A 25499-nucleotide genomic window follows, 5' to 3' on the forward strand; every position below is an offset into this window, starting at 1 on the left:
TGTCGGGACACTCCAAAGTTAGCAAGATGATTTCTGCATGACTGAGGATAGCTGCAGCAGCATATCCCCAATGTCCACCTCAGTTTAGTATCAGCAAAGCCTCTTTTAATCTCTGTGCCAGGACGTTATTCTCCAAACCTGTCAATGTAAGTGCACACACTTCATAAAGGTGAATTTCATCAGTATTTGTTTCAGGAAGGAAGGAGCTGCTCTAGGGCAACTGGAAGTTGTATCACTGGCCACTTTCTTTTATTTCTTGAACCATGTTCAAAACAGTTGTTACATCAAATTCCTCTTACATTTCATCATCTCATGTCACAACATGCAATAACTATATTCCATAGATCCTGAAGGGACAAAGAACACTGTGAAGAGATTGTTAAAAAAAGAGAAAAACGTAGGAAAGAGAAGGAAAACCAGATGTTTTGCACGCTAGTGATGCAAATGTGTAGGAAGAGAATTTTATTAGCGTGGCTAGAGTAAGCTGGGAAAAAACAGGAAAGATTTCAGATGTGAGGAGCTATCAAAACCAGCAGTGTGGCAGTGACATTTTGATAGATCTATTTGCCTCCCCAAAACAATGTGTGGCTCAAATACAGTAATGTTAGGTCACTTTGCAACTAGGCTCAAAAGGCAGCAGCAATTTTAACATACTATGAACTAGCCCCTGGAGAGACCTTTTCTGCACGTCTTTCTCTGGGTTTGATGAATTAACTAAATGCTTTCAGATAGTGCTTACATTCCTGATGGCCTCTATCCCGCTTCCCCTCATCTTTTTGTTGTTTTATTAGAGCAACATTTTGGCTTACAGGATAAATTGTTCATGTCAATATGTAAGTTGAAGGGCGTGTGGTCTGCCTGAGACCTAAGCAAGCTTTCCTACTTTTGCTTGGCAGTTCCCATGGCAGCATCTGTTAACGCTCACTTATCCTAACATCTTTCTGATTCACCTCCACTCGCTTCTATTATCTCCTCTTGCCACCAATTTCCTCTTCCCTAGCATCTGACAAGTTGACTAGCACCTTCATACAGCAACAATCACAGCTCCTCCAGCATCTTTCAGCCCTTGCTGACAGCTGAATAATACAGTATATGATCTGTTTCAGGACTGTCATCCCCACATAATAATTTTCAGAGAATAATTTCTGTGGTGCCCTTTGTTTCTCTTTGCTCTATCTCCCAATTCTACGTAGTCAGTTTACAGTTTCTCCAATATTTACTCCCCAGCAATTCATTCTGACTTTGTAAGCAGAGCAAGAAGCTGAATAAGTTCCACCCGAATGCTGAGCTGTGTATTTTGGGAGGTAGGTGTTCAAGTCTCACAATAGAAAACCATTGTCTTGTCTGACTGTCAGGTAATACTTAGGGTCCAATTTCTGCAGTGCAAACATTTGCATGGCTTGAAAGTAATTTATCCAAACATTCGACAACAACAGCTTGGAATTTACTATGGCTGAAAACACTCACATCAGTAAAACTAATCAGGTGAAATACTTTCAAAAAGTGGCATACTTATAGAATCATAGAATAGTTAGGGTTGGAAAGGACCTTAAGATCATCTAGTTCCAACCCCCTGCCATGGGCAAGGACACCTCACACTATGCCATGTCATGTCTCTAGAAGACTGGAAACTTCATAATACCTGGTATTTTTCTTGAAATCTCTTTTTATGCAAGAATCTCATCTTTTGCTCAAAATAAAAATCCATTTTTTGGAAGTTATTTTTATCAAAAAAAATACTAAAAATATCCTAAAGATTAAAAAAAACCCCAAACCAACAACAAAACCCCCAAAATACAATAAAAGGTATGTATCTCTTTAAACCTCATCATTCTGGCTTGTAACAGCTTAGCCTAATAAGCTAGAATACTGAAGAAAATGTATTCAACCCAAAAGCAGGCCTTTAATGATACCCAGGCTATTTTTGCAACTCTTGACGAACCTGTTCCGTTTTTAGGAACAGCATTGCTATATACTCAGTATGGTTCCCAAATGCATTCATGTGCTTCTGGTTCTTGCAGTTCTGGAAGAACGGGTGTTCCCTTGTCTTTACTTGCTCTCTGCCTGCAGTTCCCACTGCCTTTAGTGGCCTTTGTGGAAGCTGTTTCTATCTCACTGGAAAGTTGTTGATCTGTATAAAACTGTGTGGAGCTGAGGGTGTCCCCGGGAAGCCACGATGTAGCAAAATCAGTACCCATTTCAGGAGGGCAGAGATATGCCTGTGCCCAAGCAACTCACTGCCTTCATGTACCAGCAGAGAACATCTCTCTCAGCTGTGTTCCAGTACCAGTTCTCCATCCACCCCTATCACCCACATGCAGGACACCCAGGAAACAGCAAGTGATGTTGTCTTAGTGAAACACCATGCTGTCATGCTGGATTATGCAGAGCTGCAGACCAGCTAAGAAGCAACGGCGCCCTCAGATATCACCTATTCTGACCCTCTGCTCGGGGGGGGGGGGGCAGTGAGAACAGGTTGCTCCAGGCTGTGTCCAGCTGGGGTTTTAATATCTCCATGGACAGAGGCTCCACAGCCCCTCTGGGCAACCTGTGCCAGGGATTGATCAGCCTCATAGTGAAGAAGTGTCTCATTATGTTCAGTGGAACCTCCTGTGTTTTGTTTTGCACCCATTGCCTCTTGCTCTGTGCCGCTGAGAAGAGTCTGGCTCCACAATCTTTACTCTTTCTTTACACCTTCTTTACTCCTCTATAAATATCATGAGATATTTATACATATATATTTTTATATATATACACATTACCACCACCGTATAGAAACAGCACCAGGTATTTTTAGACAGGAAGATTCCACTGAGTCTTCTCCAGGCTGAACAGTCCCAGGTCTCTCAGGCTCTCCTTGTATGTGTGCTATAATGTACACCCATCAACCATTTCATGTGCTCAGCTGCATCCCTGGAATATTCTGGTTTCTAGATGCTTGTTTGTAGAACGTGGGTACTTCTCTGAATAACGAATGTACCTGTGTATGTTCTGTATGCCCAAATAATTTAAAAATGCCATTCTGTTCTTACCTCTGCACCTACAGCAGATACTTACAACAAATAACAACTGGCAAGGTCTTCCCCTATACCCAAAAACGTAACGAAAAATTACTCACATAATGTTTTGTTTTTGATGCAACCTCAGTGGCAAAGCTCTGAAGCAAAAGTGAACCCCAATCCCTCCCCATTCCCTGTAAGGATTTCAGAGAAGGGAAGCCTGAAAAAGGAGGGAAACTCTGTTGATAACTCATGGGAAAGAGGGGAGGAAAGCAGGTCTGAAACATGTGAGTGTGGCTGATGATGCTTCATTAGGTCTGAGAAGCGTTTCTATTAAGAATCATCCCTTAAAGTGAAGCAAAGCTTTTGATGGCAACAGAGCCCAGGAGCCAGGGCCAGCTGGCCTGCTGGAATGTCTGGCAATAAATGGACAGGGAGAAGAGCCCCAGCACTGGGCACAGCAGGACAGCCTGCCCCGAGGAAGGGGTTGATGAGGAAGCCTGGGCTATCCCTGCCACCTGCAGGAAAGCGTCTGCTTGAGCTGCTCCTTCTGATCTGAGAAATGAGAGTAGAGACAAAGGCTTTCCTGTCTGTTGGAGTGAACAGGAGCAAGGTGTGACTGATGGCACAAGAGCCAAGAGAAGGTCCCTTCACACAGCTGGGGTGTCAGTCTAAGCCACAGCACCTAGTGGTCCCAAACACTCAGGGGAGGGATGCTCTGGAGAGGAGACAGTTGTCCCACCAGATGACGGAAGAGGGTAAAAAAGCATTCCATAAACTGGTATAACTTACATTGTCCTTTATGGAACTTGCAAATATTTTCTTCTTTATCCTCAACTAAAATCATGTGAAGGCAATCGATTTATATACTCGAATGAGTTAGAAGAATTAACTCCTTGGGCACAAGGTGTCATTTTCTAATGGAGGATGAGAAATGGAGGAAGGGACCCAAATGATTCCATCTAAATATGGCCCTTTGTTTCCCCAGCCAAGCCCTGGCAAAAGGGCTAAGTGGGAAAAAGAGGCTTCTTTCAATTGCCTGTCTGCAGCTACTGACTTGGTGTAATTTTGGCAGGTTCCTTGGGTATTACAGGACAGAACCACTCCCTGCAGTCAGTGTTGTTCCGGCAAAATCACTGTAAAACCTTCAATTGTACAATCCTGTCCAGCTACTTCTTCTGAGTGCTATTTCACTGCAGCAAGAGCCCAGGAACAAATACTTCCTATCGGTTGTGTAACCTAGCCAGAGCCCCAGAATGAAAGGTGCTTCGTAAAGGGTGGAGAGGCTCAAACCCAGAGATAGCTCCTTGCCAGCCACATGTGAACGTCTGCCTGCTCCAGTGGAATTAAACCTACGTGAAGGGGAATTCCTTCTGGATGAGACTGGCTGAGCCAGGATGGAGTTAAGCACGCACTTATGCGTGTGGTCAGGCTATAGGGCTCTGCCGTAACCTCACCACTGAAGGTGACATTACACAAGGATGTGCCATAGGTACATTTCTGCCATAGCAAAGGCAGCACAGGGACACCTCCATGCCCTTACAACATGGTGGCCACCGCATCCATGCAGGCAACGCTGGACTGCCTCCCACGAAGGGCGTCCCTTGTATCATCACCCGCATCACAGTGATGGTCATGTGTCATGGAGATCCATCATCATCATGGTGATTATCATCCACTGGCAGCAGGAGAGGGGTGGGGAGGAATGGAGCCAGGGAATTTGGCACCCTGCCATTCCTGGCTAGTTCCACACTTATGCACACACACAGAGACTGACAGGAAGCCCCTTCTTCTCTTCTCCTTTCTCTCTTAGCCTCTAGCATCCAGCTTTGAGGGCCAGCACTGTGGGCCTCACTCACTTGTCACTAACAGAAAGACCCTGGGGGCTCTTCTGGGGAGTAGGAATGTGGAGAGAGGAAGAGCTCCCTGCACCAAACCACAGTGAAGCAAAGAAACAGCTATACAAAGCTGGTCACTAGAAGACCTCCTTGGGAAACCCAGGTCCAGTTTTCTTATTTACTACCTGTGAAAATGGGAGCACCCTTCAACCTGCTCAAGGCTTGGATGAAGCTGTGCTCCCCAGTAAAGGGGTAATGCCTGGTGCCATCAATGTGCAGTCAAAGGTAGTGCCCTGCTTTACCGCACAGTGTAATCACATTCTGCCTTCAAGTTTCAGATCCATGTGAGACATCTGCAGAATGAGGACGGTAGCTTATTTTTTGAGGAAATTTCTTCCATTTTCCCTCACCTGCTTGGCTAACACTGGAGTGTGTTGGTATTTCACATTCCCACAGCCATCATCCTGTATATACTGCTTGTTCTTACAGGGTCCTTCTGTCTGATCACATTTCCCAGATCTCTTTCTTGTCTAATCCAAAATTACACCTGGAGGGTAAATTATTTCTTCTGCCACATAAAAATATTTTTTTTAATTAAAAAAGGGGGGCTTTTTTATGTTTTGGAAAATTGAGGTTTTTGGAAGTAAGGATGGAGACAAAAAAACAGCTAGAAAAAAAATGCGGGGGGGAGGCAGTGTGCAGGTTTTGCACAGAAAACTCCACTGAAACTGGAAAATCAGGTGGTTCTTATGAAAAGTTTAAATTTTAACAAATATGACACTTCTATAATGATATAATCATTAAGTAAAACGTACTAGCCATGTGTACCCCCAATTCCCTTCTTCTATAACTATCTGGTACCTTTCTTCCATTCCTCCTTGGAATACCAGTATATTCTTATTCTTGTTCTCCCTTTCTTAAAAAGGAATTAAGCTGAACAATATCCATAATTCTGTTAAAAAACATATATGTGTTTTCGATCCCATTCGTGCATAGTATTTTTGTAAGGCCAGCCATAAATCAATCTCTCTTGCTGCATTTCTTCTTTGCAGTGAAGTGGTAGAATGTGGAGTGCTCTGTAACTAGAAATGTAATTGCGTAGACATAAAAATCATATCCATAACCGTCCTAAGGATACTTACCTCAAGATGTGCCTCTGTGTCCTTCAGAACAGAAAGTGCAGCAGCTGAGAATGAGACGGGGGAGCCTCAATGTTGTGATTCATTTATTTCCAGCAGATGTAATACGCTTCAGAGAAACCACAGTGGTCATAACACAAAGGACACTCCCATGCACTGGAGAAGCTTTAAAGCCATTCAACTAAAATATGAACCATATTTTTAAAGCTGTTCAGGCGTTTTTCAGTTTCTTATGGAAGGCACAGACACCAAAGGTTGCAGTGGTGTTATTCTGGCTGATGTCCAGTAACTCGTCTGAGAAAATAAAAAGCCCGTGCTTTCAGGCTGCGTCTGTCATAGGAATAAGGAAAATCAACCCAAGCTGGGCAAACATATTTTTGTGATGCTGTGATTTGTAATATTGATGCTAGGTAATTCGGTTGGGATGTTAAACACTTTTTGCATGTGGAGTAGTACCGCATTCTTCCTTCTTGCAGCAAAAGGGTTTTATGTGATAACCAAAATATAAACAGCATAAAGTGCAGGGTAGAGTTGAACATCAGGAGTCCAGAGGTGTTTGCTGAAGGAGGACCAGCCTGTGCCAGAGCAGAATGAAAGGGCCAGACCTAGAGGGAAGGTGATGGTGAGGCAGAGCAGGTGGGGAAGGAGGAGCTTGCAATAAAGCGTTGTGTTTTGGGGTTTTTCAGCCAGTTGAGGAACTGGGTGTGATTTTTACAGGCAGGCTACAACACAGATGGAGTCTCTTTCCCCACAGAACTATATGGTTTATAAATTACTTCAAAGCCATAGATAAAAGGTGCATGAGACATGCAAAATGTGTCATACATAGTATATTTCTGAAAGATAACCGGTACAGCTAGAGACAAAGGATCAGATGGATGCCAAGTAAAGGAACTTGTTCTTACAGACTGTCTGGAGGAAGGCAAGACTGTAAATCAGAGTCATAAAATCACAGAATCATAGAATAGTTAGGGTTGGAAAGGACCTTAAGATCATCTAGTTCCAATCTCCCCTGCCATGGGCAGGGACACCCCACACTAAACCATGCCACCCAAGGCCTCATCCAACCTGGCCTTGAACACCACCAAGGATGGAGCACTCCCAACCTCCCTGGGCAACCCATTCCAGTGCCTCACCACCCTTACAGTAAAGAACTTCCTCCTTATAATTAAAAAAATATAAAGCACTTCATCCTTTAGGAGCATGATGAGTGTCTTTTCATGGGTATCTGTTGAGAAATGACGGCTTTTGCTTATACAGCACTGCCTGTGTTTGTCATGAAAAAAAGAGATTTTCAAAGGCTGCTGGACTCCTTTGGCACATCACGCCTTTAAGTGTCCTACGATAACAATGAAAACTGTCACACAGCATGGAAAAACATCCCTGCATTAGGTATTATTCTTCACTAGAAAGCTATACTGTAGTTTAAATTAGCAAGGTGCTTCATAACCCTTATTTAAAATGTGTTTGCACTGACATCCTGAGAAAAGAGTTTATTTAGTTGCACTGTCAGTGTCGATGCTTTCAGCTAAAACCATTTGGAGTTAGACCTTTTAATTGAAAGTGACAATTTAAATTGCTGCAATAGCTGCATAAATGGTGCTTAAAGTCGTTATTAACCTGATGCTACAGTTGGCTCCAGACCAGTTTATTAAAGCGAAAGAAAGGTGGAGGGAGCAGGGGAAGAGGAAATTAAGTGGTGAATCATTAATTCCTTTGGTACTCGCTGTAACAACAATAGCTGTGATGAACGTATTTGCCTGTATGGTGGAGACAACGTGTAATCCCATCCTCGCTTTGCATGAACGAACATCCCTTGCTCGGGAATCAGCAGCACTGATTTGAGCTTGCTTTCCCACGGGATGGTGTTCTGGTCTCCTTCCTTACTGCCATGGCTCACAAGGTGGGCATCTTGGGTTTGTCCTGCTCTTGGGGGCTCGGCAGGGCACCAGGTACACTGAGCCTGAGCAAGAGCTCTGGGATAAGGCTCCCTTCACTGAACTTTGCAGACAACACCAAGTTGGGCGGGAGTGTTGGTCTGCTGGAGGGCAGGAAGGCTCTGCAGAGGGGTATGGACAGACCTTTAAGATCATCAAGTCCAACCGTTACCCCAGGACTGCCAAGGCCATCACTAAACCATGTCACTGAGGGCCTCATCTACATGGTTTGTGAACAGTTCCAGGGACGGTGATTTCACCACTGCCCTGCACAGCCTGTTCCAGTGCCTGAGCACCCTCTCTGTGAAAAAATTTTTCTAATATCCAGTCTAAACCTCTCCTTGTGCAGCTTGAGGCCGTTACCTCTTGTCCTATGCCTTGTTACCTGGGAGAAGAGATCAGCCATCTCCTCACTCCATCCTCCTTTCAGGCAGTTGTAGACAGCGATAAGGTGCCCCTTGAGCCTTCTCTAGTCTAAACAACTCCCGTTCCCTCGACTGTTCCTCGTAGGAGTTGTGCTCCAGACCGTTCCATGCCCCCAAACAGAAATGCTCCCAGCAGTGGGAGCCTGGCAGGTCAGGAGCATCACAAGCTTCCTGAATACACATTGGCCAGGAGAGCTGTTCCAAGAGGTAACAGGACTCCTACAGGTTCCTATCGCTGATCCCACGAACAGAATCACTGATTTAAGGCTCGCAAGCCTCTCAGTGCTAAGGAGCTACACACCAACAGGGCCAATAGGGCTTTGGATACAAGAATTTACTAATCCTGTGGTGGGGAAGAAACACCTGCCTGCAGGGAAGCAACAAGCTTGGACTGGCAAAGGGTGCACCGTGCAGCTCAGGGGTTGAAATGGTGTCCCCAGTACTGCAGGGGTGAGCCCAGGGGCAGTCCTGAGCATCCAAACCATACAAAACCCACCAAGATGACTAAAGGATGGACATGGTGCCCTCAGCATTGACCCTTTTCCTCTACAGATCCTCTGCTAGTGATCCAGACTGCTGGTTAATGTAGGCAGAGGCTTCAGGACTTAATTGTATGTTACCTACCATTTGCAATGCAGCTTGCTGTATGTTCTTCCAACAAATATAAATAGTTAGTTTAGATTTCTTTTAAGTAAGACCTGTGACATACTGAACAGACATCACTAGGCAAACACTTTTACCTCTCAAGCACTGATGTATTTCAGAGGAGGTGTATGTTCTGAGGCACATCTCTTACTTCCTCCCACCTGTATTTATTTGAACAGAGATGGTAAATCAAGTCCTCCTCCCTGAGAAGCCGGGGATGGTCCTTCAAGTACAGTATCACCACCCTGGCTTGCTGGTGTGTTCTTGCAAGGTGTATGTAGTACTGTAGAAAGTTGTCATATGGCAATATAGGGATATTTTAGGGTTTGTTTTTTCCTGCACCTGTGTTAGGTTTATTGTGATACTGGTCAACTGTCCAGTGAAGTGACAGCTTTAGATGCCACTGCAAAGGAACTCAGTGGGTCTGGTCAAGTGTTGGAATTGCACCAACTGCCCATGGGGAGTTCACATTGCTCCTTGGCAGAGGCTTCCTAGCAAAAAGCACGTGTCGAAAGCCTAACGAGTAAGGAAACGAAAGTATTCTCTTCGTAGTTCCACGACAGATAGCCAAAATGGTATTAATGATACCAAAATTACATTAAAAAATATAGTATATAAGTATACTATAAAGTGTACATTAATTTTCTTAAGTTTCAAGTACTTAGAGCTCTCTGCTTCTGCAAGCCATTTGACCTGCTGAAACATCCCAGCTCCTGTACCTGTGTGTGCTTGTTAGTTATGATTCATCCTTTCAAATGGATACAATCCTGACATTCCTTGTTTTCCTGGGCTGTGTCAGACAAAACATGTCCCAGTCTCTTAAAACTAACTTTACAGCACCATCCTTAACAAACCCCTTGATTCGTGCCGACGTAAGGGAAAAATCAGGTCCGTGTGATCACCTTTTTCACTTGTCACAAAAGTGTCTTTTCAACTGTATTTGTTTTGAAGAACTCACCTTGTCCATTGGATGCAAGCAGGAAACACTTAGTTCCTCAAAACGGACTCCAGGATGCTTGGTCAGGTCCCTCAGCCCCTGGCCAGCACATGGGCACTGGTGTGGCAAAACGGCATCCCCCAGCTAGGAGGCAAGTGGAGACAAAGCACCACAATGGGAGTCACCTGAAGCTGGTGACACCCCACCCTTGGCTCCACGGTGGAGCTGACTGAAGTCAGCCTCAATCAAGGGATAAACCACAGCAGAAAGTAAGGAGAGAAGCAGAGCAGGGCAAGCAGGCGTGGTGGATACATGGGGCTTGGGTGCTGGGGTTGTGCTTTCACACCAGCGGTAGCTCAGCACATGGGCTCTGCACTAGCAAGGTGTGCAATGAGCTTGATTAACATTAGGACACATATATATGCCCTGTATCTATAACAGAGGATGCATTTGTTGTGTTTCTCTCTTTCTCTGTTCCCTCCAGGTTCTTTACTTAGTCCTAATTGCAATTCTTTATCCCCCCGTTTTGCCTGCGCTTGTGCCGAGATGACCCACTAAGTCTTTGTCTTCCACAAAACAGTAACATTCTTCCAGATTTGTGGAGCTTGTGTGGGATTCCAGTAAATATTACAGAAGTTTGTATACTACAATGGCTCTGAACCACCTGTGCTTGCAGCTTTTACCGTGCTCATTGCCTATAGAAATTAATAGCATTCTCAATTGCCACAGGTCTGGAAAAAAACCACCCCCAGCCTCATTTGATACCTTTGCTACTTTTAGAAAAGAAAAAATGTATAAAACCGAAAAATAAATCAAAACTTGCCTTTTCTGCATCAGTGTATCAAGGAAACCAAAACAACCTATCCTCCCTTCAAGCTTCTCCACCTAACGAAAGGTTTTTGGCATGCCTGCCTTTTATGCCTGCTAACAACTACTTCTTTGCTCTCGACCACTCTGCTGACGTACCTATAGGTTCCAGCCAGCCACTTGTTGGTCAGTTTTCTACCTGTCATATTTCTTAACATATTGTGTTTCCTATTAATGATATGTGATTTTAATTACTACCTTTAATAAACCAGAGAACTGCAGCCAGCTGCTGCTTCTCTTGGTTAGTGACACAGTCTTTTGGCTTGCAAATAAGGTGCCTTTGCTGCTGTATCCCAGCAAGGGGAACATTACCGGTGTGGGCTACAGGCACCTGGGCAAGCCAAGGAGTGTTCATCAGACCCTGGCAGCGAAGCAGTAAGGTTTTCACAGCTAAGGAAATTCAAGAGGAAGTGGGGGTAGAGCAAAGGCGAGGGTGGGATTTGCTAGTCTGCTGAGCTGGTAACTGCTCCAGGTTCTTCCTCACAGCAGCCAGGAATGGGTGTATTTACCCTCCAGTACCCCAAATGTCTCCGGTACTCAGTATAGTTTCATGATGTTGAGGAACATCAGGTAGATGGAGAAAACAAGAAAACACATCATATCAAAAGCAGATGCTGGCAATGTGGCCCGACAGCTTCTTACTATCAAGCGTTGCCCAGTGCCAGCCTGGCTGCAGGATGAACCAAGATGATGCATGAATGAGTCAGCATTTCCTGAAGGTATCCAGTGACAGTAAACTGGACTAAGTAGCCTGGGCCAGCAGACAGCCACCTCCTTCCACTGCCTCCCTTCTCCAGCAGCTACAGAGGGCAGCAGCACCCAACAGCGCTTCTGCCACCAGGTTAGTGGGGGCCATGGGTTGATGTCAGATCACACACAGGCTGTGCTGAATGAACCAACATGGCTCCTACATGTGCAGTTTAATTCAGCTGGTTCGAAGCACTCACAGATTAGTGGAAAACCAGCCACAAGCCCACTCCCTCCCCACCTCTCGCCAGTGCCAGCCCTCCAGCATGTGGAGGAGCTGGTGCAGGGTGTGAGGATGGGCAGAGACCCATCCTGGCAGGAGCCGAGCCCAAGAGCAATGGCAGCACCAGCCGGGGCTCACACACCAGAGAAGGCATCACGAAACACATTTTATTCAGTTGCAAGGACAGCAGTACACCTCCTCTGACTCGAGGTCAGGTGGGGACATTTGGGGACAGCATAGTAGCTCTTAGCACGTAACCACCTTGCTGAAAATCATTAAAGGTATTATACTGACATGAATCCTTTAATATTAGAACAGGCATTAAAACAGATTCTGAAGACCTTCTGCAGACTCTCTTGTACAGGTACACTTCAACCAAATGAGGGACTGAATCACCTGCATCCCAGTACTACACAAAATGAGCTGGGAAAGGGGGAGCAGGAAAACAAACTGAGGTGCACTAGCGCTGCAGCTGACTGTCCCCCTCAGAACAATGCTTGGTCTCAGAACTGGCATCAAATAGACTGAACGTTCATTAAAAGGAAAATACTTTGAATTTTATTTTTTCACGTTATTATCAAGTACACAATTACAATAATGTCACACATCCCTATATGATTCTATGTATTTTGTTTTTTCCTTTTGTCTTTTTTACAAAGTGTACAGAGGGCAGGACGTATACAATATTTAACAGGGTTTTTTCTACAGAACAATAATTTATATTATGTCCTTGTAAAAATCTGTACCTTTTTTAAACATTAAACTGAAACATCCATTTTATAGCATTTGCTAAGCAAATTATTTAGGAATTAAAACTAACCTGTAACTAATGTCAGTACATTAACAATAACTATAATTCATTTTCTCTTTATACAGACAAATACATTTTACAAAAACCACTTGACCAAACCCTTAATTAAAAAAAATAATAATAAAATGTTCCAACATTGTGCTTTAAGAAACGAAAAAAAAAAAGTGTGTATGATTCCAGGCTATGCAAGAGAAAGCAAATGTGTAAAATTGTGTTCTTTGTCTTTCAGCTTATTTAAAAAAATAAAGTTCAAAATGGCTAAAATCCTCGGCAACCTATGGGAATTTACACAGATTTTGCACACTTTTCAGGTTTCCAGTTAGAAAAACTCTTGAACTTAAGAGGTGGGGGGGGGAAGAAGGAGTCACAGGAGGGCGCTTTGCAAAGAGATGAATGGAAAATCTCTACTGGGTTTTACAGCATCTAGTTTGGCATCAGTAGGCAAGAGAGCGAGCCACAGCCATGTGTGAAACCCACTGACTCCATCGGGATTTCAAGGAAGGCACAGTGTAGCACACCCAGGTACTACACATGGAAGACTCACGGCCCGCTAGTAGCAGTGTTACACAGGAGCACGTTGGACAAGTCTAGGGGCATTGCCAAGCAGGCATCAGAATTAAAAAACCCACATTACACAGTAAAGGTAATAACATGGCATTCGACCCTCCTGACTGCAAACTAAACACAAGTATTTGGGCTTACAGTGAAACAGAAGGTGGCTGAGCAGTAGGAGCAGGGCTTGGTACCAAAACAAAGTACGAAAGGCTGACAAGACACACATCAGAAAAGAAAGCTTTGTCCCTTTATCACCCCAAACCTGGAATCGTCACTAAAATTAATTTGATTTCTATAGATTTACCTGCCTAGGAAGAAGAGTCGACACTGGGCTGGGCTTTGAACCCTCTCCATTACTAAATTGTTGGCTACAAATTTACCCTAATCTGGCAGGCAGTGGGGTCTGAATTCTGCCATCCACCCTCAGCCAGTGGCTTCAGCGGGAATTTGATCGAGAAGAGCAGGGCTGGGTCCTAAAACCTGACACGTAAGTAAATTGGGCTTTTCACTCCGTGGTTGTTTTTAAGGTACATGACTTCATGCCTGGTACACTTATGCTGCAATTAGCAAATGATACAGCGCTACTTTATAATAGTCTTCAGGTGGAAAAATTGCATATAATAATTGTAATGTTCTCCAAGCTGTTTATAAACAGATTAAAAGAACTGGATTAATTCTGGATACTGTAGTAATTAATAAACAGCAGCTTAACACTGCTGCTAATGGCTCAGGAAAAACATTCAATTTACAAACAGTTCTATTACTATCATAAGATACTTATTAAGGATATCTATGTTAAAACATCTCTACTCCTTCTCAACATATCTGTTCCACTCCATCCCTCTCTGAGCTCGCACTGTAAGTATCTCATTTCCAAAACTGAGGCACCTCTTGGTCTTAAATTTTATTCTAAACCAATTCACAACAAAAATGTGACTTGAACCAAACAGATCTTTCAAAGAAATACCAGAATACATAAAAAAGCATTAAGTTTGATTAAGCACGTACAGACATTTGTGATCTATTAACTCTGCAAATGGAACAATGGTATTTTACCTTTCCAACATTAAGACAGCAGTAAAGTGAAAGAAATGCAACTCATTTGTAACACACAAAACCTTCCAAAGACAAAGAAGCACAGAACAATAATGTAATATTTGAGCACACTTTTAAATTCGGCAAAAAAAGGTAACAAATGCCCCAAATAATTTTTAAAAAAGTTTTCTCTCTGAAACCTGAATTAAAACGCAGAGTGGTTTTCTGCAGTAAAGTGAGATGTGTAACTCCTCAAATGGAAAACAGTTAACCTGCCACGGAGTCTGTATAGTAGAGACAGAACAATCAGGTTGGACCCTAGTGACTTTGACATCACAATTCCCCATTTTATACACACCTCTGACAATTTCATCTTTTTAAAATTCATGACAAAACTGCATTAACATGGACACTGTGAGTATCAACAAGGTCAGTAAGATAAATAGACTTAAATAAACTACTATGGTTGAAAAATTCAGTAAGAGACAGGGTTTACTTTATTAAATGCAACTTTTATTGTTGCCATCTTTTCTTCATTTATTAAACAAACTGAATAGAATTCAGAACACGCTATTGAACAAAAGGTATAAAAGTCAACTAGAAGCAATAATCCTATTTTTATACAGCAACAAATCAAATGCACAGTATGTTTTTTTTTGTTGGTTTTTTGTGTGTGATCATAGGTGATTGGCTTTAAAATAAGCTAAACTGCCTGAAAGGCAAAAATTCCTTTATAATTCCAGCCGGAAGTCTGTGGAAGAGACTTTAAGGCAGCCCAACATCTTTATGATGCCGCATAATGTGCTGGTTCTTCTCTGAAGGCCTTCGGAAACCTTTCTTGCAATACTCACACCGGTGAGGGTAGTCTTTTGTATGAATGGAAATAACATGCCGTTTGAAGCCTGAGGCGTCTGTAGTGCTATACTCACAGTACTCACATTGATAAACTTTCCTACCACTATGTGTTTTCATGTGTTTTTTCAACTCATTTTGTTGCCTAAAGCCCTTCCTACATCTCTTGCACCTGAATGGAAGATCTTTTGTGTGAACTGAGAGTATGTGGCGACTCAGAATGAACGGATCTGCAATCTTAAAGTCACAATGTCTGCATTGGTGCAATTTTTTACCCTTGTGAGCTGCCACGTGTTTTTTCAGTTCCGAAGGCCTATGAAAGCCTTTGTCACACATATCACACTTGTGAGGATAGTCTTTTGTGTGGACTGAAATGATGTGTCGTTTCAGATCACTCGAGTTTGAGCTCTTATGGTCACAATGCAAACACTGATGTGTTTTACTTTCTTGATGCATAAGCGTATGTTGCTGTAGCTCTTTGGTATCTGGAAAAGTCTGGAAACAAATATCACACTTTAACGGCGTTTCCTTACTGTGTTTAGTCTTTACGTGAGTTTTCAAGTTAGAAGAGTCAGCAGATCGGTATTCACAATATTGGCACTGGTACGGCTTCTCACCAGTGTGGATCCGCATGTGCTTCTTGAGCTCCGACGGGTGGCGAAATCCTTTGCCACACTCCACGCAAATGTGAGGAAAGTTCTTGCTGTGGACAGCTAAAAGGTGGTGACTCAGCAACCCTTGTTCTGCTGTCTCATAATCGCAGAATTTGCACTTGTGCATTTTATTAACTCCTTTGTCCCTGTGCACCATCTTGTGAGTAAATAAAGTTCCTGCATGGGAGAAGCTTTTCCCACACTCATCGCACTCAATAAGCTTCTCTGTTTTGTTGGTCAGCTTATGGCTCTCCAAGTGGTTATGTAAACTTATTTTTTTATTCGTAGTGTAATCACAGTCTGTGCATCTGTATTTCTTCTTAGTAAGAAGGTGCTCTGGGTGGTTTTTCATGTGCCTTTTCAAGAAACCTCTCGATTTAAATTTCTTGCCACAAATCATGCAGGGGTAGACTGTCAGTGGGTGACCATCAGGGCCAATGATTATTGCTGAAAAACAACAAAAAGCAACAATATTACACTTCAATACATATTGTATTTCAACCTTTACAACAAGCTGAACTGTTAAGTAAACTCAGATACATACACTTCACTATATAATAAACCAGCTTGTTACTGGGTTAGGTATAAGAAATTGAGGGAATTTACTACTTTCATTTGGTTTTATTACTGGGAGAAAAGAAATAATGTTTTTTTGATTGACGACCAAAGCATCACTCAGCTGTCCTTCACCTCAAGGAATTCTACTTTGAAGAATTCTGACCCAGTTCAGACACTAAATACATGCAGAAACCGATACTGGTGCAAAGAACAGAGGCCAACTTGTTAAACTATTACGTAGTAGGCACAGCACACGATCTTCATGACTTTCCATGAATCTGTAGATAAACTTTCATCTGGCAGCTTAATCACCTACCGCTGACTACAGCTCACATGTCCCCACACTGACACCTCCTTCTTGTGCCATCTGTCACAGTTACAGTCTGAAGTGGTATCAAGTAGCAATCAGTGAGAACACATTTCACATACGGATGCCTCAGAGCTTTGGAACTTATTTGCACTCATCCATCAGCCTGATTTGTTTACCCTGAGTTTGTCTAGGCACGCTATAAAGCTCTCTTTTCCAAAAATGTTTCAGAAGGAGAACTGACTAGGTAGCTGGAAATAGAAAAAGCAAACTTTAAGATTAAAATTTGCCCGGTTTATTGATTCAGTGCTAAACAAAACAGAACTCCTACAGTTAAGTCGCAATTTGGAAACAAACTTTTAGTATCATTTAAGGCAAGGCTACTAAAGAAAACAGTCGTGTGTTTTTTCAACTTTATCAACCAAATAAATCATTCACACAGTAACACAGTAACAGCAGACACAAAATAATGCCAAAACAGCGCATCTGTTCTTACAGATGAAAGAAAGAACACTGGCATGAACACCAAGACAAGTTATTTCACAACTAAAAGAGGAAACTGTATAGAAGTATACGACCAAATTTAATATATAATGTGAGATCTTCCAGTTACTTATTCAGCAGATATAAAGAAATGCATTGTTCAATGTGCTTTCAATAAAGACAAAAAGGGTTTTTAAAAAGCACTACTACAAAACATCATTTATCTAACATCATCTTTGAAAAAGTTACATTAAAACTGGTGTGGCAAGTTAAGTATACAGGTTTTTAACCTTTTGCTATGATATTGATGTTTTCCTATGTCAGAGATTGTTTTCTTTAAAACATCCCCACAATCCAAACCAGCCACGTATTTAAAACCTTCAAGATAAAGTATACACTCATTTATGACGCAGAGGTGATGTCAACAAAATAATTCATAGAATCACAGAATCATGGAATTCCCCAAATAATCACTGGTTTTTACAAGACACTGCACATACCATCAGTAAAGTACATCTGTTTATGGATAAGTGCCTAGAGGAATGAGAGTTCCGCCATCCACCAGCTACTCACCTGTTTGATACTGCCTAGACTCAGGTCTCCTTTTTTTCTTTGGTTTTTGCTTAGCCAGTCTCCCAAGTCCGGCGGACTCATCTATGTGCAAAAGAGCACTTGCAGTGCCATTCCGACTTTCAATGCCATCACTATTATTGCCTAATGAGATAATTTAAAAAGTTACCTATCATCATCACTCTACAAATTACATAAGCAACAAACTCTATAGTGGTAATAAAAGAAATTATAAACTATTATCTGGACATTTAAACAAACCGTAATAACATACAGGATGAGCTGCAAAACTCTATATGTAACTTACAAGTTACCTTTGGTATTATGAACCTGGAAGCACTGGCTTTGTTAACCTGACTTTACAGGAGTACACAACTTACAAGAATTCATGAGTTTCCATTTCACAAGAAATCCTCCTTTAAATGAAACACTTTTTGCATTTCTCTGGTTGCTAATTATGCCCCAAATGTTTAACATCAGTAAACAATATCAAGTCACAATATTTACTGTGCCAAATTTCCCTCTCAGTCCTGAAATATGTTCACATGTGAGCTCTCATTCACTTCTGGAATTTAAATCTGAATTTACCTGACTGAAGTTTCTCACACACTAAGTTCCATAATGGGAACAGAGATCAATGAACTGTTCTGAACAGCTCATAAACTTGCCCACAAAACACACTACTTACTATTCGCACACCTGAAGCTCTAACACTTACAAATTCTTTCTACTGTGAACAAAGAGCATGCTCAGTTTTGTGTAACAGAAAGAAGGAAACAATCTTTGCCTCACAGAGCTTCCTGTTTAATACACAAATGGTATCACTGGATGTAAAACAAACATGAAAATCACAAGTAAATATATCTATATATTCAGGAAGGTATTAACTGGTAATCAGTTTAACACTGGTGATTTAAGGGCAAAAGTAAATTTTAACAAATTTTGTGGTTAAGTATTTACTTAATAGAAAGCAACAGTTCCTAGCGAAAGTAAAGCACACAAATGAGACAGGAAGACTGAAGTGGAAGACAGTGCAAGATGCTTAACAGCTGTTCCCTCTGCAGAGTGCTGAGAATTAATATTCATGATTAATGTAAGAAGACTCACAGCACAGGCACACGCAGACCCTAAGGATTCTGATCTATATGCTAGCTGAAGTGTTGGAACAGCAAATGCAGCAAGTGACGAACACTGAAAAGCAAATACCCATTTCATATGTAGAAAGTACAGTTTGCAACAGGTGCATGAAAAGTCCTTCTAGAGCACAATACAAAACAGGCCCCAAACATCTTCTAATACTAGAATAAAATCACAAAAACTTGCTGGAATATAAAGCACAGTGGCACTGGGCTTTGCTACAAGGCAGCGATAGAACAAATTTAACACTTTAAGATGCCACTGTTATCAGCTCTCAAACACTCTTAAACTGAAGAAGAGTTCTGAGAACTCTTCATGCTTCATTGTTTCTCTCTTTCCCACCACTTTTCACCTAGCTTACTGCTGACAATTCACTCCACTCTTTCCTACGTTCTTGAATTGTCCTTTCTATTCCATCTCTCTGTTCTTAATACACTCTGCTCAGTCTACTGCTGTTGTTTCAAATTCAGTTAGTTTAATTTTTAATTCCCACTCTACCTGGCTTCTGTCCTTTCCTCTCCACTGAAATTGTGCTCACCAGTGTACAGCCGCAGATAAGGCTTTGGGTGCACTACCATCCATCTCCTAAACAACTTTTAACATACACTGCTCCCTGAAATCTTGCCCTCCCTTCCCCTGTCCCTGTTCCCAGCCCTCATCACATTCTCAGCACTTCCCTGTCATGTGGCTGCTGGCACCATCACCACAATACACATTGTGCCGATGTACAACCCAAGTTTTGTCCTCTACTCCGCTATTTCTTCTACTTTGTTTAGAAGGAGAAAGGGGCAATATGGAAACATTTCTAGCATGAGATTTCAGTCTACCAGCTTACGTAAGTTTTGGAAATCAGGTTTGTACACCACTTCGTGCTCAGATCTTAACAATCAAAAGAAAAAGTGGTTCTGCAGGCTGGAAATATTATCAAGGTTCCATTATAATTTTAAGATGTCTCCCTCCAGTTTCTTTATTTTTTAATCAATTAATTATTTCCATTAGTGAAGTCACATATTTATATGTTCCCTCTAGAAAACACTTAAATCAAGCTAGCTGCTTTTCACTGTTACGCTGGCTCTTACGTATTTCCATCTGTGCTTTTTTTTCCCCAAATAAAAATATTCAGCTCTATTCCCAAGCCAGCTCTTACTCTGTCTTAAAACTGTGAAAGACAGATGTACTTGAGATGCAATTTTTCAGCTGAAAGCTAGTGTACTTCCCCCCAATGAAAATATGAAGGGAAATGCCTGTTAAAATAGGAGTAAAAAGAAGCCTGCCTTGTAACTTCTTTCTCCTTCTCTTAAGGCTCATTATGCCAAAAAACCATTCTTAAACTAAAATCTTAAAAACAAACACAAAAGCACAAATACTCCACTACCCTCCAAAAAACAATTCCCAACATTTTGTCATAGACAATGTCACCAGGAAGAATTCTTTGAGTGTTACCTACCATAAGCTGCTGCCCAAGCTATAGGCATGAAAGTTTTAATTTCAGTGTCATCAATTTGCTGTTCATGGGCCACTGCTGCATCCTCCTCTCCTACAATCACTTCCATATAAACCTCATCAGCTATTTCTGCAACATCTAAGAGAAAAAGAAGTCAAGAAAAAATTAACACTGCACTGCTGAAAGTGAAAATCCCTGCTCCCAGATGAAAGCCACCTACTTACTTAGGTCTTCATCTTCATGCTGAGAATCATTTACAGTCATGTAAACCATTTTCTCCCTTGGAATTCGAATACTGCTATTTTGATCAAGTAATCCAACTGCGTGGTCATTCTCTGGCTCGCTCTCCACAATGTCTACTGTGCTCCCTAATTAGGAAGACCAGAGCAAAATATTTTAAAGACACTCTGCTCAAATTCTATACTAAACCACAGAAAAATTAAAGTTTGCCACTCTTTAACATTAGATCTACAGCTCTTTACAAATTATTTGAGAGAAAACACAGCTTCTAATTATGCAGAATTTAAAATGTCAGTTGGAGTATTCCAAAATGAGCGTATTTTACCTAAATCATCTTCTCCAGGATCTGCCTTGAATATATAGACCTTGATGACTTCTGGACAAATGCCATCGACTTTACAAGAGCCACTTTCTGACTCTGCTTCCATGGTAATTTCACCAGAACCTTCGTGTTCTATCTTACCAGCATCATCCACTAAAAAAACAAGTTATTACAATTATCTAGTCATATACAGACAGAGATATATGAAATACTTTATTACTTTATTACTCAAATTTGGAAGCAGTTTAAGATTAAAAGGTTGCAATAAAAAACCTACCCATAAATATTTTTTCATATCCTTGAAAACAATGGTAATAAATACAAAAATAAATGCAAGCCGTATCTTCTAGTTAAGGTGGAAGTACAAGAGTGCTGCAGTGGTATGACTAGGAGCATGAACACCACATCAGATGAAGCTAATAGGGAAACAGTGATCTGTAGCAAGGTGACGGTAGGAAGAAACTGCATTTTTGTGCTTCCTCTGTGGCATAATTTCACTTAATTCTCAGTTTTAACTGCTTTCTCCTTCATAACTAATAAGCTATTAACTGATTTGGGGATTTTTTTCCAAAAGCATTAACTGTTGCTCAACCCTGTCTAATGCCAGCAGTACTACCGCTGTCAGTCAGACCTGGTTCCTTGCAAAGTGGTGTTACTGATGCTTCTTCAGCTAACTAAAGACACCTAAATGAATACTACAGGAATAAACTTCTCCACTTTTCTCACCTGCTCAACACAGAGGGGTCAAGCACAGTGTCAAAGTGCTGCCCTGATGCTACAACTCTGGTGAACCTATTCAACTGATTGCTCACGATGCCCTTAATGAAAGGGGTCGCACTGGATTTTATGCTGTAGCCCCATATACCCTCCTTACTATCATCTCCCATTTTATTCTCTTTGCTTTCAGAAATGCCCCGACACCACGCTTCAGTTTGAATTGCAGTGACTTGCCCAGGCCTCCCACATAAACATGGCTAACAGCCAGCTTTATGAGAACCCATTTCTGCTTTTTAAGACAGACCCTATATAGACAAGTGCACACACTCTCCATCTTACTCTACCAAGCATGGGTTTTAAAGAAAAGAATACTAAATATGAATTCACAAAAATAAAATCCAGTATCTCAAGACCTTCAGAGAGTCTCCTGACTTCAGAAGCCCCAGAAGTTTCTCAAGTGTTGAGATTATTTAAGAATTTTAACATGATGACATACTTCTGTGATTTGTGACATTTTTGTGCATAAAGTCACTTTTGAAAGCTGACATGGCTCCCTCAGAGCCATGCATAACTTCAATTCACGGCAAGACATGACATTTATACTAAAGGAAGTGTAAGATCTGTCCCATAAATACTGTAGAATTTTTAACTACTGTATTTAGAACATACAAAATAAGTTACTGTAAGCATGCTCGTTTTACTGGCACTCATTACCCTTGAAACTATATCATAGCTTTACTACTCAGTAACTGCACCGCTTCCATTTACTTTAAGACCTAGTTAAAAGAAAAAAGCTCAAAATGTTATTACTGTTCTTTTTTTGCCATTAAGTCAATAAATTAGCCTTTAAATTAGATCAACTAGCATGTGTTCTGTCTCATGTACCAAACACAACAGTATTTACGTACAATTTCTCAACTGGGCATCATTACCCACAAAAAACCATGAATAATGTTAAATTATGAAGTACTGAAATAAATTAGTCTCTCTCTCCCCACCAAAAGTTCAGCAGAAAAAAACATCAAAATCTCTTATACCAAGTTTATTACCAATGGCCACTGTACAGAACATTTAAAGCAGTAAGATCTCTAAAAAATTACTTTGTGTCATGGGACAACGTAGTATCTTGTAGCTGAAACCCCAAAGCATTTCAGAAGTAAAAACCTTAAGATGTTCTTTTGAATCATGTTAACATCGTTCCACTCCACAGTATGTATATTCAGTTACTGAGTAGACTCTCAAATTCTCAGGCATATGCATGAAAAAATCAAATGTCACTGGAACACTGACAAAAAGAAAGCCTGCTTTTGTTCCTACACTACATTTATGTAGTTGTTCTCCTTTAAGTTGGCTGTTGCCAGTGTCACACACGTGTACTTGCAAGGCTTTCAAATCAGTGTAGACTGATTTTACGCTGCTGAAGCCAAAGGGGAAGTCTGCCGCCAAGCTCAACTGATGCTGAACATACTCTAGGAAGGAAAATTATAGCTGAAGCAGCCAGAGAGAAAACAAACCTACATGCACCATGTGAAACAGGCTGGGTTCTTTTACCCAAAACAGAGGTTTTTACTTCCATACATATATGGAAGTATCCATTGATAACATACACACAACATAATTCTAATCTTAAAAATATGCTCCATTTACTCTTTGAAATAATTTCTCCAAGGTCCAAAGGCACCTTCTAAACAACATTACAAAAAAAAAAAAAAAAAATCATTACAGAATTTAGAGTTTATTTATCCCCAATTTCCCTATTCAATAGTGGTTTAAAAATGTAATGACTGGTTTAAATAGTCTTTAACAGCACCATTAAATTGTAAGGAAAATTATGTACAGGAATATTAGGCCAACATTTCTTTTTTCCTTTTCTAAAAGAAAAAAAAAAAAAAAATCACTCAAAAAACTAAAGCCTCTGAAGTGTTTGGAAAGTAATAGTATTTGCAGTATAGTAGTAAACAGGTAATAGGAAGAAAGACAGGGTGGAAAGGAAAAGGTAGGAAAAAAGGTAAACATTGGAAGAGACAAACAAGGTGAAAGAATGCGCATCTATTGCACAAAGTACCATTTCTATGGTATTTTGTCCTATGGCTACATGAGTTTTTATCTATACTGATTCACTGATGATGCTCTGGCAGCATTTACGAAACCTGATTTCCATTTATCACTTTCCCTGTGTTTCTGCATTCTCCACATATCTCAGTCTCACAATCAAAGAAAATGATATTCATGAATACTTGACTGATCAATGTTTGAAGTTGGAACTCTGATGATGTTTGAATTTTTCATTTGCATTCACAGCCCATAAAGGGATCCCACAAATATCATGCATGACTGATCTTCTCTCACATCGTTCCTCTCCGAAATTACAAAAACAAACACAAATATACTTAAATGTATTAGTTAAGCTTACTTAAAAGTATTAGTTAAGCTTATAAGAGACCATTTCCTTTCAAGTAGAGACGCTGGGCAGGTAATAAACTAATCACAAGTCACATGCTAGAAAAAAGTTCAAGCTACCATTATTCCAGTGCTGTCATACCTTGTGCCTCCATTTAATTAGATACAAAATGAACACCCAGAGCTTTAAGTGTATATTTTTCCCATCTACTAGCTGGCAGCTTTACTTCAGTAAACTAGTGCATTCAGACCAATTCTCCAAGTTAAAGCAAGAAGAGAAAAAAATGATTAGACACAATGTTATTTTATGTAAACTCCAACAATGCATTCTATGATTACTTTGCTACTGTTCTGCACAGACTTCACTGATTAGTGCAGCTTGCTCTTTACATACTATGAGCTGCAATAAACAACTAAAAGCCGTACATGCTTTTCCAATGTTGCAGTAATTGCTTCCATATAAAGATAATGCTTGAATTTTATTAAAAGCACAAACAGATGAGGTGTCACACAACATGAAAGACATGGCATAGTTAAAGCCTGTCCAGTTATCATTTAGATTACAAGGAAATCAACAAAAAGAGGCCAACTGATAGAAAAAAGAGGAACAAAGAGTAAAGCAAAGACATAAAAGATGCAGTCAACATTAGCAACATAGTAAGATGGGTTCTATCATGATGACAGCATTTGTCTCCTAGAAAACATTACATATAATTAAAAAAATCATACAATTTCATAAACTATAATGTCCAATGAATCTCCTGTATCTTTACCCTCCTATTAAAATATGTCCAGTGGCATTTCTGGGACAGAAACAAGCTCCTGTGCATTGACACTCAAAACCATGCTTAAAACCCAGCAGGGGCCAGTTTCCCCATACAGAAGCACAAAGGCCAGCCCAAGATCCTGCATACTGCATTTGCTTAAATGGTAAATCTCGTTTAACCACGATACATACAATTTCCCAGTAAGTTGTTTTCAGTTTTTTATATCCAGTATTTAATGGATCAGCAGATACAGACTTTGTAAGTCTTGCAGCCTTTTACTTCTAACTAGAGAAATGCAAATACCTGTAACTGCATTTTTTTAACAGTTTCCATAAGCTTTTACGTGTATTCGTTCCTACCATTTCTCCTCTATATGGGATTAATAAGGAAAATAAAAGGATTGTAGAAGTTAAAATTCACTTAAGCAGTGAGAAACCTCCAATCTTTTTCAAGTAAAGGCTGTTCACTGCAAAATAACACACTGAAACAGTTCTTACAAACATTCTAAGAAAAAGTCTGTCTCTACACCAGTTTAACAGATCTTAAAATCCGTCTATGGAGCAATCAGATGAGAATCATCTATTTTGTCAGCCTTTACATTCCCAAGTGATTCTCTCTGCTGCTAAAAAATTGCATGTCATGGGATTCTTGCCTGCTTACAAAATAAACAACCCTATTTAACCATTCTTAATAAAAAAGTCACTGCTAACTATTCTGTTTCCTCCAAAATAGATTAATAGCATGCTGTATTCCCCAGACAGACTTTGTTCAGTCATCTATGATGGAAACATTTTACTTATACTTCACTTGATAGGAAGAATTCCTAGTCTACTAAAGAAGTTTTACCATCCAGTTACTTCTGAAACAGCCAAGCAGATTTCCTAACCTGTG

General features: G+C 40.8%; 1 protein-coding gene across 4 annotated transcripts in view; it reads right to left on the minus strand.

Moving 5' to 3' along the window:
- Window positions 1–12292: 12292 nt before the first annotated feature.
- Window positions 12293–25499, minus strand: part of ZFX (zinc finger protein X-linked) — a 31583-nt gene continuing 18376 nt past the window's right edge. For 3 of the 4 annotated variants that reach the window (XM_080613006.1, XM_080613004.1, XM_080613005.1), the window contains exons 4-8: window positions 20728–20877; window positions 20387–20530; window positions 20166–20300; window positions 17585–17725; window positions 12293–16110 (exon numbers count right to left, since the gene is read on the minus strand). In XM_080613006.1, coding sequence (XP_080469132.1) covers window positions 14924–16110; window positions 17585–17725; window positions 20166–20300; window positions 20387–20530; window positions 20728–20877 — 1757 coding nt within the window. In that variant the 3' untranslated portion in view covers window positions 12293–14923. The remainder of the gene's footprint in view (window positions 16111–17584; window positions 17726–20165; window positions 20301–20386; window positions 20531–20727; window positions 20878–25499) is intronic. The other variant, XM_080613007.1, reaches the window with a different exon arrangement.

The sequence above is a fragment of the Psittacula echo genome (assembly GCF_963264785.1).
Source record: "Psittacula echo genome assembly, chromosome: 3".
Lineage (NCBI taxonomy): Eukaryota > Metazoa > Chordata > Aves > Psittaciformes > Psittacidae > Psittacula > Psittacula echo.